Genomic DNA, 14,254 nt, shown 5'->3' with positions numbered 1-14,254 from the left:
TCACTTTCCATCAGTGATCATCAGTTGAATAATCAGACAGATATGTTTCTACTCACAGAGAGTCAGAAGATACTGATCCATCACTGAGATCAGGTTCTGCACAAGCTCTTCTCTGACGCTTTGATCTAGAAATAAGTGTAGTATATAAAACATCAATCATTCTTTCAAACACAATCCAGCGGTCTCTTCTGAAGCTTGACAGATGTGAGGATTATAAAATGTTGTTGTGTTAGTGATGTTCTCATTCATGAAATGCACTGAATCATATTTCTCTCTCTCTCTCTCTCTCTCTTTGATGATGGAGACTGAATGTCTTACTACATTAATACAAATTATTTTTCTATAAAAATCTAGCGTGTCGATAGTTGCTGTTGTAAAAACATGTTAGATTTGTGGATATTATTCTATAAACACCAGGATTAAACAGTGGTCTGTTCAGATCATTTTCTCAATAAGAGTTTAGCACTGTAAGTAAATGATAAACATATTCCTATAATCATTTTAGTGAAGTAGGCGGGACGAGACCGGAGATCAGGAGCATAAGGGGACGACCGGACCGTCGATGAGAGAGGACCAGGCCTGGCATTTAGTTGTGGTTTGTGTTATTCGCCGGCAGTCGTCCGTGAGGGGCTGCCTGCTGTCTTTTTACTTTGTTGTTGTTTTATTAAATGTTTAAATGTTTGCCGGTTCCCGTCTCCTTCCTTCCCTACTTTGAATTGTATTACAATCATATTTAACAAATCAAGAATGTTCACGTACAGTAATAATGACATGAATGTTTTGGTCAAAGTAATGACTCTTTTAGACATTATTATGGATTGTTCAAAGTTATTTGATCAAATAAAGGGAATATAGGTTATCAAGGTATTTTTACTACAGTAATTTGTGGTGAAGACATTCATGACACTTAAACACGCGAACACGAGAAAATAGTTTGTTAGTGTGAATACTGCTATTGTGTTTATGTTTTGCTTTCATTAAATATGACAAATCAGTCATGTCATGAACTTCTTCATCTGCACCTGATTCTCTGATGGTTACGTCCTGCGGTTCAAGACTTGACACAAGTGTGAGTCAATAGTCTCTGAGTGTGGGACGTTAGAGAGGATATCATTGCTTTGATCTACAGAATGACTAAATTCTTTATAGAACAAGTCGATCACCTGGATGAGGATCTGATGACCGTTTCAGAAAGCAGGTTTAGTGTTTCAGAATGTGAGGTATCTGTCAAACCTGAGAAAGTGGAGTAACTCAAGCCCGTTTCTAAAAGAGAGGTCACTTCTACTCAGAGTCAGTAACCATAGCAACTTACTCTGTGAACCTAACCTGGTCGGGAGCAGCTTATCTTTGGTTAACCCAGAGTTTCTTTCCATCTCCTCCCATTTAAAGCACCAGTGGTGTAAACTCACTCATTCATTCTTTCATTAATACAGTCATTCATGACACACATTGTGATCACACAGAGACCGTCACTCGCATTTAAAATAAAAAAGTGCTTATAACACAACAACACATTGATGAGAAGAGCAACGGCAGTAAAGGACATGCGATGCATGAGATATATATCCGCTCATCGATGTAAGTGTACGGTGATTTTGTCACATGATGTCACGTTTATAAATCAGGATTTTAGCAGCAGTTGAAGTGACAGCTGGTTGGATTAAACATGAGGTGTTACTGAGTCGTTTTGTTTCTGACAACAGAACAGATAATATATGAAAATAAGATTCAGTTGTGTTAAAATACAATATACTGTGATCAGAGAGCAGAAGCCAAACAGCTTTCAAGTGTCAAAAGAGCTGGGCAGTTATCAATCAGGCGTGTGTCGTCTGTACAGTGCAAGCTTCTCAGTTATAAACTCATGTGCGTCTTCTTCATACAGTTTTAAAGTCAGACGGGTCTGCGCAAGCTGAGCATCTTCATCAAACAGAATGAGATGCACCATTATAAAGTCAGACGCAACGCATCTGTATCGTGTGAGTTTATATGCCACTTAATCCTTGTTTATATTTGTTTACAATGCCATTTGAAGCACAGAGCAGTGAGAGTCACGGGCTGCGCTCAGCTTCTTGATACTTATTTAAGAAGGGGACAATTGTGACTATATTGTCATTAGAAGCCCTGCCACAAGCAGTAAGCAGTGATCTGTGATCTTATCCACTTCATGTCTGACAGAAGCAATGAGCCACACAGCGAAACAGCCAATCAGAGCAGAGCTCAACATTAATATTCATGACCCTTCCAAATAAGATAACACACCATTTCATTCTAAGGAGAAATCCTGGGGCTGTAAATGGACATGTTAAACTGTTTCTGGATCATCTGTGTAAGTAATAAAGCCACACACCTTCTATTTAGATATCAGAGAACAATCACAATATTGTTTCAATGAATTCTTTGACACCTTTAATATACCTGGAGTGTGCACCTAGTAACAGGTATCGGTTCAGGACTCAGATCAGCAGATACTCAAATTAAAATGACTCGGATCGGGGGCACAAACAGTGTGATCGGGACGTCCTTAAGAACTATAAACATTGTGACTTCATCTCAGAATAATGGAATCAATCTTTCATCTTGTGTATTTGGAGGAGGACGATCTACATAATATATCAGGCCAGAGAAACACCTGCGAATGTGACATCTAGTTATATATCTATAGTTTTCAGTGAAGTGTACTGTATGCACCAGATGTTCAGACAACGGTCCGTGAGGATGACACTAATGGACAAATCACTGAATGAACCTGAACGAATCGTTTTGAGGAACAAACTGAATCACTTGACTGATTCAAACTTCCACCGCTGTTCATCACTGTCAATTATCATGAAACCGATTTCACTGAACAATTCAGAGAAACATTAATATATTGACACACGTGAACTTGATCTTTCTTTAGACAGACCAATCATTTCTATTAAACGATGTCATCTGATGAGTTTAAAGCTCTGTTGAACTCTGTCTGTCTTGAAGTAGATCTGATTTGTCACGGCACATTGACAGATGATTTGTTGACTTGTGTTGTGTTTATATGAACGTCTGATTTACTCACTTTAGCTACTGTTCAATCTGAACAAGAGAAACTTTCACCTCACGACCGCATTGTACAATGATTACTGTTGATGTGATTTATTTGATGATTATGAAACAAAAAGTGCATTTAACATGTAAAATTAATATACAAATTTATGTGCCTCTGTATTTTTTGGACATTTCAAGCATATTTGAACAAAACTGTGATAATCACTGATAACTGTGATGATTTTGGTCATATGGTTTCATTATGATGTATAAAAAAGATCATGAATGTTATTATGTTTCAAATTTTCTGTTACATAAGAAAATATATCGACAAACAATTTTGAAGTAAAATGAAAGTGAGCAAATCAAAGCAAACTGTGATCTAATCCTAGTTTCACAGCATCAGATAAACAACAACATGTTTCTACTCACAGAGGTTCAGATGATACTGGTCCATCACTGAGATCAGGTGGATTAGGCAATGACATGTTACTCTTCAGAGACACAACACTGGGTTCTGGAGATGATGAGGCTGTTTTCTGACTCTTTCTCTTCTTCTCTATCATTTCAGAATCAATGTTCCCTCTGTTCTCCATCATGAGAAACTGACCTCAGATCTGTAAACAGAAACACTCAATGAAACATCTATATGACTTTATATCAGCAGGCAGATTGTTAATGATGTCAGTGAAGGATCGTCTGTTGTCAATGACGATACTTGGCTTTTCTGTTCATTTTACAATGAATTTACCTCTCCACAGGTTTCCGTCCAAATTAGCGTATTTATCGGCATTAAACATACACCTGAGACACGTAGATATGATGATAATAATTTTAATAGTGCCAACTTTATATTATTTTGATATCCGTTTTAAGTTTTATCTAAGAAAAAAGAAAACGCTGTTTTGATAGACACAACAAGTATAGGCTACTGTCTCTTTGATAAACACTTTTGACCAAATTCTTGAATGTAGGAAATATTTTTAAATCAGCTGAGAAAAGGTGCTTATTTTTACCTTTAAATGCGCAAGTGAAACAATGGCAGAGCAAATAAATCAATAATAATATATAGTAATAATAATATTAGTCATAGTAGTAGTAACAGTAATATTAATCAAATACTACTTTATTCGTCTGAACACTTTGCACACAATAATCATTCAGGTATGAAAATTGAAACTTGTTAAACACAAAATATTACACATCAATTCAATGTTCAGGCTTTTGTCACCAAAAATAATAAATAACCAAACAGCTTCATTAAGCGAAAAAGGTACCAAGAGCTTAAATATGAACGCAATCTTGGTTTAACATTGCTTAGATTTACGTCTTGTCAAATGACAATTTGTGTAACACAAAATATTACACATCAATTATTATTGAGGCTTAGTCACCAAAAATAATAACTAAGCAAACAGCTTCAATAAGCGAAAAGGGACCAAGACCTTCTGCAGTGAACATTGCTTATCTACAGATGTAAGACACAAGTATGTTTCTTTCTTTACCATGCTTAAGATATGCTTCAGCAATCTCTCAGATTATTTGCCAGTAAAACAAGCCGGTTAACTTTTTCCGGTTTGAGAAGGTCATTATTTTGCCGGCCGTGCTGAACACACGCTCTGACGGGGTGCTGGTTGCGGTAACACACAGGTATTTTTTGCCAAGTATGCCATTAACCGAAAGTGGCTTTCATTGACTTTCCACCATTCCAGTAGCTTGTCATCACCATCTATAACTTCCTCTTGCAAGTAAGATTGGATTTCTGATTTTGCTCCCTGGTGTGCAGGTATTGTGGGCATAGATGGCTTTACTGGATGGATTAGATTAGACGACCCAGTGTTTTGGCCTTTTTAGCCGGTTGATCCTCATCCCCGGGTGCAGCATCCTCCACTCTGCATTTTTGTTTGCCAGAGTTCCACCATCTCAACCTCGAGCTGACTTCTGATCACATCAAGGTGTGTGGCATAGATGTGGTCGTTTTTATAGCGTGGATTAAGGAGGGAAGCTTTAGCGCATCAATTGGAGGGTATTGTCATCATATTTCAAGTCAAGTTTCTCCAGGATCGGCCGTTTGATTCATGCCGTTATCTCTACATCGGTCTCCACCTCCTTCAGGGCGTCCTTAATATGCAGCAGCAAGGGCAGCAGAGACGAGACTGTCACATAATTCTCAGCTGATAATACATCAGTGAATTCTGCAACGGGCTTTAACCCATCCCAGACCGCTTCTAGTACAGCAATGTCCTGCCATGTCACGTTAGGCTCTTTTCATCAGCAAAAACCCTTTTGATGCCAGGAAGCTGTTCCAGGACTTTTACTACCATGGCATACATTGATCCGCAACGTGTTGCACAATCCTACAATACCAACATAATTAAAATGGCAATAATGCGCCTATCATAATCATTTTTGGGATGCTTCCATCTGGATTTTTGCAGCCGATCCTAATTTCGATGCTTTAAGCTTTATATAACTGATATAAGCTTTCTAGTCACTGTTTGCAAACATATCATACATGGGCAATTAAAAGTAAACTTCCCCTTTTAAAACCATTCCTTTTTTAAATATTGCAGTTCTTATTTTGACCACATACTTAAATTAATTCCTTACAGCATCTTGTGCTTTGTTCTGGTTTCACCCCTCTTCTGTCTAACGATTTTATAGGTAATATACTACACATTTTCATATGAATAAACTGCAAATACTGTGGATTATTTAGACTAAATCTTATCAGCCACTGTTGCCAAAGGGTCTAAGCACAGTAACGTTCTGAGGTTCATTGTTTGACATATCAATTCTTTCAACCCTTCATTTGAACGAATCAAATATGTCATGAATCGAACATTAGCAGACGTTAACTACACATTGTGTCGTTGTGTTTAGGACAGAAATCACAAACAAGTCAACACGGAAAGCACTTTATCATTGGATAGGATAGATCTTCGTTTATTAAAAGTGTGGGATATGTCACCTGCGTCATGTGCGCATCAGGGAAGAAAAGGTCTCAGAATGTGCCATGTGCTACATGGATTTGGTCTTCCGACCTTTGGTCATTGTGTCTGTTACTTTCGATTATTATGTGCGAGAGAGAGAGTTGGAGACTTCACACTGCACTGCACAGATTGATCAGCATATGACATTACCCACCTTTCTGCGAGAGCGTTTTGTTATGAAAGCATGACTGCTTATGACTGCTTCTGCAGTGCCTGCACAGGATATTCCAATCGGCCTGCGCAACGCAGAATGAACTCACACCCTGTGTGGAGACAGAGAAAGTGCACAGGCTCTCTGCTCACTCTTTCACAAGACATGACAAACGTACGTCCACACGTGATGACGTCCTAAAATAAGGATCTGTTTGTGAGATCGGCCAAGTTCGTGAGTACCGATCGGGTCATGAAATGTGATCATCGGCCGATTCCGATCTGTGGCCGATCGCTCGGAGCATCCCTAAATCATTTATATCAATATTTGGTTATTTGCTGTAATTACCTACAATTATTTCTAGTCGGACTATGATTGATTTTTCTCACTTTTTATATACATTACTGTTGGTGGCACAAGATATATATAAAATAATGACAATAATTTTGACCGTTGTCAGCATATGTTGAGGTAAATTGATCTGTTTCTGGGCATTGCGGAGCAATGAATATTTGAGCATATGAATAAGCTAATAATTGTCCCGACCCTCCTGTATTGGCGATCGACAGGCTGATGATTGGACGATCTGACGATGAGAATTATCGGGCAACTCTACAGTCTGCTGTGTGTTTTTATCACTTTAGTCTCTCTTCTGTATTCATGTGAGACGAGAGCAGTCCAGTGAGTAATTCCAAGTCAGTAGTGAGTAAGAGTAAGTAGAAAGAGCAGTAATTCCAAAGTCTTTTAAATGTGCGCTGTGCTGCTTCAGTGAAGTTATTAGAGAGAAATAGTGAGGCAGGGCATGCGTGTGAATGAAAGTGAGTATTGATTCTTGGAAGATAAAATATGATCTATATAATATGATAGTGAAAGAAAGTCCTATAGCATCACATGTTATCACCCATGTGCAGATACATACGTTTATATGTATATCAGAAACATTAATGAGAACCAGAAAGATGTTGTAAAAAATAAATAAAGCCTGTGATAGAATATAAGAACAAAGAAAAGAAAACAATAACACATCCCAGCTAAAAAAACAATAGAATCATGGCAAAAAAACTGTAGAAAATCGAAAAAATTCCTATTGGAATAATGACCAAAATAACACTACAAAAATGAATTTTGTAATGGTTTCAATGGAAAAAGCTAATAGTTCATAATGGTATTTTAATGGAAACCGTTAGAGTTTCTGTAATAGTTTTTATCCATGTCATCAATGAAGGGCTAATGTTAATGGGTGGTAACGTTAACTCTTACGTTTGTTAGCCTTCTTGCTATGATGCTTATACAACAATAATTCGGTCTTAACTCAACAAACACGAGATCTAATTTCACCATAAGATTGTGCTTTGCAACAAAACTGTTACAAGTAAAGTTATTATTTATTTCCATCATTGGGGTTAATGTTGGGCCCTGTAATTAGCCAACGAAATTAACATATGTCTGGATGTGTTCAAAGGCAAACATTTGCTATAACTCTGTTGCGTGACAAAGAATATAATTTGAGGCAGTAACCAAGGAGCTAATTGTTCCTCCCTTAGATTAGATTAATAAAGCGTCTAATGAGTCATGACAGACATTTGGCATGTAATGGCATGTTTATTTAAATTTGCAATTCATAAGAGTTATACTGTAGCCTACTGTCTTTTGATGTCAATTTCAATTGCAAATTCATGGCCACTTCTAAAGTATTTTGGAGAATCCTCTGTCACTGGTCAGCCATCAAAAACCATCAGCCTCCTTGAATTTTATCACTTTTATGCATGATAAGGATCTATCAGAGATCTACCCCAACTTTTGGACTGCTCTCAGGATTACACTTACTCTGCCAGTCACTGTGGCTCAAGCAGAGAGGAGCTTTTCAAAAGTTGATCAAGTCATACCTGAGGTCAACCATGTCTCAAGAACAGCTCACTGGCCTTCCTATCATCAGTATCAATAACTCAATAGGGGGCAGATTTCGTATGATGACATTATTGATGATTTTGCATTAAGGAAGGCCAGAAAGGTCAGGTTTTAGTTTGTGTTTTCTGTTCTTAGTGTAATAATTAGATTTGCTTTTGTGTGATGAAGGATTTGTGCTATTTAGAATATTTTTTCTATATTTTATTTGTATATTATTCTTAATATTTTAATGTTGTTGTTCTCTGGTCGTGTTACATCATGATACATATGTACATCATGTACATATGTTGCAACATTTATGTACATAGAGTATATTTAAGTTCTGATAACTTATACTGATTTGTGCAGAATTGTGTTTTTAAAATGTTCTGTTGAAGGATTTGTGCAATTGAGAAATATAAGGTTCGTCTTACACTTATATAGTTATGGTAAAACATGGCTTTTTTTCTCTCGGATGGGTGGGAGTAGATGGGGGGGCCCAGAGCGGATCTCGCCCGGGGAGTGATTCAATGTAGAACGGCCACTGAACGCACATGTGTGTGTCTCTCTTTGTATTGTAATATTGTTGGCTAGTATATTAATTTCAAAACGAAATAAACTGCTTTTCGATTACAGGTTATGTTGTAATAATGATAGCACATGTTTTGTTAGATTACCTTTCGGAGTAGCCCGACGCTCACCGGTCGAAAAATGTAACAGCGCGTGTGATTGGTCGGCTTGTTCCCCGCGATTGCGTCGGCTTTACTTATACGCATTAATGTGTGAATTAACTAAATAAACAACATATTCCGCTGTAGTTAACATATCAAGCTGCAAAAGTGATTTTTTACTGCCGCTATAATCGCTAATGCTTCTCATACACAACGAGCCGCTTCTTCTTTGGCTCTTGTTTTGGTAACACAAACAACACGCCTGTTGACACTGACGCCTGGTGGCCATTGCTTGTCGACGCGGACAAAAACGCACAAGTCTAAACGAAAACCAGCGCATTGTCTGCGGCGTAGCCCCGACGCACAAGCTAATTTAATAAATAATAAATTAAAAAGACACAGATTAACATCTAGAAACATACAGTACAATCCTGTGTTCATTTAAGTCACAATGGATTCTATGACTTCGTGTTTTAAAACTGGCTTAAGTCCTGAACAAATATTCATCAGCTATATTGACACTTAAAGCTCAAAAAGACCACCCCATTTTCCCGATGTACTTTACAGAAATAAATCATATCGTCTTACAGAACAATACAAATTTATTTAAAAAGAACTTGAATAGATAAGGATACATTTTTCAGATTTAAATGAATATATAAAAATGTTACTGTGTCGTATTGTAATACACAGCTCACCTATAGCCAGATGTAGCCTATGGCCAAAACATTGAAGCCTTGTCCATTTGTTAAGGGAGGCCGCTTTAACAATGTTTGCTCTCTGTGGTGATGAACACCATTTTCCTCGTCCAAACTCCAGGAGTTGAGACTCTCCTTTAGCCCCTGGGCCAGTTCCTCTTCAGTGTGATCAGCAGGGAAGAACTTTTCATGTTGAGGTCATTTGTTATGTAATGCACTGTCAGATTTAAATACGGCTCCATAGTTGGTCTTGAACATAGGTCTGCTGTTGCGGCGAAGTTCTGCATATCTTACAGTTCTTTCTCGACTGTCAAGTGAATCGCCGTCCTTAAGAAATTAGACCGCATTCATGTTTGAATCAAGATCAATTTTTTTTTTCGATTATTCGTGTAGCCCCAGTGGCACCTTTCTCAACTGCCTGTACAACATTCATTCATGTAGCAGCTTCCTCAACCACCATTTTCTCAATCCCAAAAAGTACACATCATTTTGAGTTTTCAGTTTATACCGTCCCATGCTATGCGAATGCACCTCTACATTCTGATGTTCTACAAGCAAATTAAGAAGACTTTCAATCCCCAAGTACCTCTTCAACACAGAGTTTGACACATTAAGGTCAAGTTCCTTTAAATCACCTACAACACATATTCTTCCTGATGCAACACGCTGATAGTTTTCAGATTTTTGTAACAGCCCACATTTTTGACATCGATGAAATTTGTTCTTTGCATGAAACGGAAGCTGCCAAACCTGTCATTTTGAACACCTCTGAGACACTTCTATCTCAGCTGCAGAAATCTCACCAATGACTGTTGTCACCACCTCTTGTGCCACATACTCACCGTGTGGAATTGGACCAGACATTGCAGCCACTTCTTGTATTTCTGTGTAAGGTGTGCCTGTGAGGAACAGACAATCATCAAACATTGCAGATAAGAAAAGTCTTCCAACGCACAAGTGTCCCAATTTGCTTGTCGCACAACTGAAATGAAATCGGTCTCATCAGATCTTTCACTTGGCATTTCTGCATTTCAACAGAGAAACATTTAACATCCAACATTTGAGTTGCAATAGCCACGTCAACAACTCGAACATCAATTGCACCAACCTAGAAGTAAAAAAAAAACACAAAAAGATCTGTAATTAATACTTGTCATAGGGGCTTGAAAATATCTATCCCAATGTAATTAATTCATGTGAAGATGATATAATGTTTAACACATTTTCATTATTTTAATACACATTACATGTCCTGTCTGACCACTTGCTCTGCTCCGCAGCAAGGACTACGGGTATTATATTCAGTAGAACGGCACACTGTCATGTCCCAATATAAATGAATAGTTTAAGTTTAACATTGAACATTTTTGTTCATTTATTCATTTACAAAACAGATCTGCAACTTACTAATGCTTATAAAAGCAACACAATCAAACATTAACCTTAGGTTTCCTTTCTGCTGCATCCTAATCTATTCAATGATTAGGGTTTCTAGTCTGACATGTTTAACTCAAACACAATAAAAAGTTAAATGTTGCCCATCCTCAAATCAATTCAAGTTTATTTATATAGCGCTTTTCACAATGTGTATTGTTATAAAGCAGCTTTACAGGGGCAAACAGGAAAAACAGAAAAGTTAAAACACAGCACACAGTGCATGGTATTTATACAACGAGTAAGATCATTCTAATAAATAATATCTAATTTCTAAATAAGTAAATGAATGTAGTCTCCCGGTGAGCAGGCCAACACTGCCCTGCTGTTGCGAGGAACCCAAACTCCAATGATTGATTGATGGAGAAAAAAACCTTGGGAGAATCCAGGCTCAACCGGGAGGGCCAGATCCCCTCTGACGTGTCATAGCTGCACTCAGACTGGTGACATGTGGTTTAGGTTTAGCATTTAATACCAAATATTGTAACTTCAGCCTTATTAAGACAAATAGACCGTCTTTGCTCTTGGTTGGGCATGTAGTGGTCTGAGCTGCGATGGTCCGATGGTCATATTTCTCTTGGCTGGTGGTGGAATTGCCTTAGATGGAGCTGGGATGGTCAGTCAGTCTGCAGATGTAGCTGGCGTAATCTCAAATTGGGGATGGGCATCTGTCGGTCGTCTGGACATGGTGGAACTTCTTCCTACCTCGGGATGGGCATCCCGAGGCAGAGGCGGAAAGAGAATAAAGAGAATAATTAGCGTAGCTGCTGTTCATTAACTATGCATTAAGTGAAAGCTTGGCTGAAAAGATGTGTCTTTAATCTAGATTTAAATTGGGAGAGTGTGTCTGACCCTCGAATAGTATCAGGAAGGCTATTCCAGAGTTTAGGTGCTACGTATGAGAAAGCTTGACCCCCTTTGGTGGACTTTGTTATTCTAGGTGTTGTCAAAAGTCCTAAGTTTTGAGATCTCAGCGAGCGTGATGGGTTGTAACGTGATAAAAGCTCGGTTAAGTAAGTAGTTGCTAAACCGTTCAGGGCTTTGTAAGTAATTAAAATAATTTTAAATTCAATACGATACTTAATGGGTAGCCAGTGAAGCGATGATAAAACTGGGGTTATGTGATCGTATTTTCTTGACCTAGTAAGAACTCTGGCAGCTGCATTCTGAACTAACTGTAGTTTGTTTATAGATGATACAGGACAACCACTAAGAAGAGCATTACAATAGTCAAGCCGTGAGGTCACAAATGCATGAATAAGCTTTTCTGCGTCTGCAACACATAAACTATTTCGTAAATTGGCAACATTTCTAAGGTGGAAGAAGGCTGTTTTTGTGATATTTGAGATGTGATTTTTAAATGACAGGTTGCCGTCTAATATAACGCCTAGGTCTTTAACTGTATTTGTTGGAGAAACAGTGCAGCTTTCAATTTGCAGGCTGTAGTCGGAGATCTTCTGTTTACTTGATTTTGGTGCTATAAGTAATATTTCTGTTTTGCTAGAGTTTAAAAGGAGGAAATTACTAGTCATCCAATGTTTTATGTCCTCGACGCACTCTGCCAGTTTGGACAGCTTAAAGGAATCATCTGGTCTTGATGAGATATATAGCTGAGTATCATCTGCATAACAGTGGAAGCTAATTCCATGTTTTTTAATAATGTTGCCGAGGGGCAGCATGTATATGGAGAAAAGCAAGGGTCCTAAAACGGATCCCTGAGGTAATCCATAATTTACTTGCGTAAGATTTGACGATTTCCCATTTAAATGGACGTATTGATATCTGTCTGTTAAGTAAGATCTGAACCATTGCAGTGCCTTTCCCTGAATACCGGTATAATTGTGTAAACGATCTAGTAGTATTTTATGGTCTACTACAGTATCGAAAGCAGCACTAAGGTCAAGGAGGACTAAGAGTGAGATGTTACCTTTATCTGATGCAATAAGGAGGTCATTTGTAATTCTAACGAGCGCAGTTTCAGTGCTGTGATGCGGTCTAAAGCCAGACTGAAACTTTTCGTTCATGTCATTATTTTGTAGGAAGGTACTCAGTTGAGTTGACACTACTTTATCTAGTATTTAAGACAAGTACGGTAGATTTGAAATCTGTCTATAGCTTCCAAGTTCATTGGGGTCAAAGTTTTTTTTTTGATAAGAGGCTTAATTACAGCCAGCTTAAAAGGCCCTGGGACATGTCCTAGATTAATTGACGAGTTGATTATGTTACAAATGGGCTCAATTACAGCAGGTAGTAACTCTTTTAATAAAGTAGTCGGAATGGGGTCTAATAAGCATGTCGTCGGTTTGGATGTTACAATAATTTTAATTAAATCTTCCTGATTTATAGGAGAAAAACACTCTAACTTTTCTTTTTGGGTGACAGTTGAAACTAATTCTTCCGACACACTTGGAGGTTTGGTTTTAGCTATGTTGCCTCGTATTATTTTGGTTTTCACAGTAAAAAACTTCATGAATTCATTGCTACCAAGATGCGGCGGAATACCCTGATCAGGTGGAGTCTGTTTGTTTGTTAGTTTAGCAATTGTACTAAATAAAAACCTTGGATTGTTTTTGTTATTTTCTATCAGGCTACGGAAGTGCTCGGCTTTTGCTGCTTTTAGTGCCTTTCTGTAACAGCTTGCACTCTCTTTCCATGCAATTTTAAAGACCTCTAATTGGGTTTGTTTCCATTTTCGCTCCAGTTTACGAGTTTCTTTTTTAGGGCGCGAGTGGTGTTATTATACCATGGTGCTATGATCTTATCATTTCGCCTTTTTGACTTCATAGGTGCAACCGCTTCTAATGTATTAGAGAAAATAGTGCCCATGTTGCTGGTCATGTCATCGAGCGATTCTATATTAGTTGGAGAGGTTATTAGAGGAGTCAGATCTGGCAAGTTCTTTACAAAACTATCTTTAGTAGTTGAGGTGATTGTTCTACCCTGTCGATAACTAGATATACAACTGATTTCTGCAGTCCGCAGTGTACATGTTATAAGATGGTGATCGGAAACGTCGACGTTTTAAGGTATAATATTGATATTGGTTAGATCGGCTCCGTGTGATATAATCAAGTCTAGAGTATGATTAAGGTGATGAGTAGGTCTATTGATGTATTGTGTTACACCACAAGAGTCTAGTAGTTCTTTAAACGCCACAGCTAATGGATCGTTAGCAATATCTACGTGAAAAATCTCTGACAATCAGTACTTTATCGACGTTAACCAATAGATCCGATAAGAAGTCTGCGAACTCTATCAGAAAATTAGTGTAAGGCCCAGGGGGTCTATACACAGTAACCAATGTAAGAGAGACCAATGATTTTTTACTTTTGTTTGGAACTGTTATGTTCAACGCAAGCATTTCAAATGATTTAAACGTATGCATTGTTCTCCGAGTAA

At 37.9% G+C, this 14,254-nt stretch overlaps 1 protein-coding gene across 3 annotated transcripts in view; it reads right to left on the bottom strand.

The window, feature by feature from the left end:
* Nucleotides 1-14,254, bottom strand: part of LOC130417081 (NACHT, LRR and PYD domains-containing protein 12-like) — an 89,807-nt gene that overhangs the window by 19,510 nt on the left and 56,043 nt on the right. For all 3 annotated transcript variants that reach the window (XM_056742387.1, XM_056742388.1, XM_056742389.1), the window contains exons 2-3: nt 3,454-3,638; nt 57-125 (exon numbers count right to left, since the gene is read on the bottom strand). In XM_056742387.1, coding sequence (XP_056598365.1) covers nt 57-125; nt 3,454-3,620 — 236 coding nt within the window. In that variant the 5' untranslated portion in view covers nt 3,621-3,638. The remainder of the gene's footprint in view (nt 1-56; nt 126-3,453; nt 3,639-14,254) is intronic.

Source organism: Triplophysa dalaica, unplaced genomic scaffold (assembly GCF_015846415.1).
Source record: "Triplophysa dalaica isolate WHDGS20190420 unplaced genomic scaffold, ASM1584641v1 Contig12, whole genome shotgun sequence".
In the NCBI taxonomy this organism is placed as follows: Eukaryota; Metazoa; Chordata; class Actinopteri; order Cypriniformes; family Nemacheilidae; genus Triplophysa; species Triplophysa dalaica.
The sequence above is the reverse complement of the archived record's forward strand: the minus strand, read 5'-3'. Positions and strand labels throughout refer to the sequence as shown.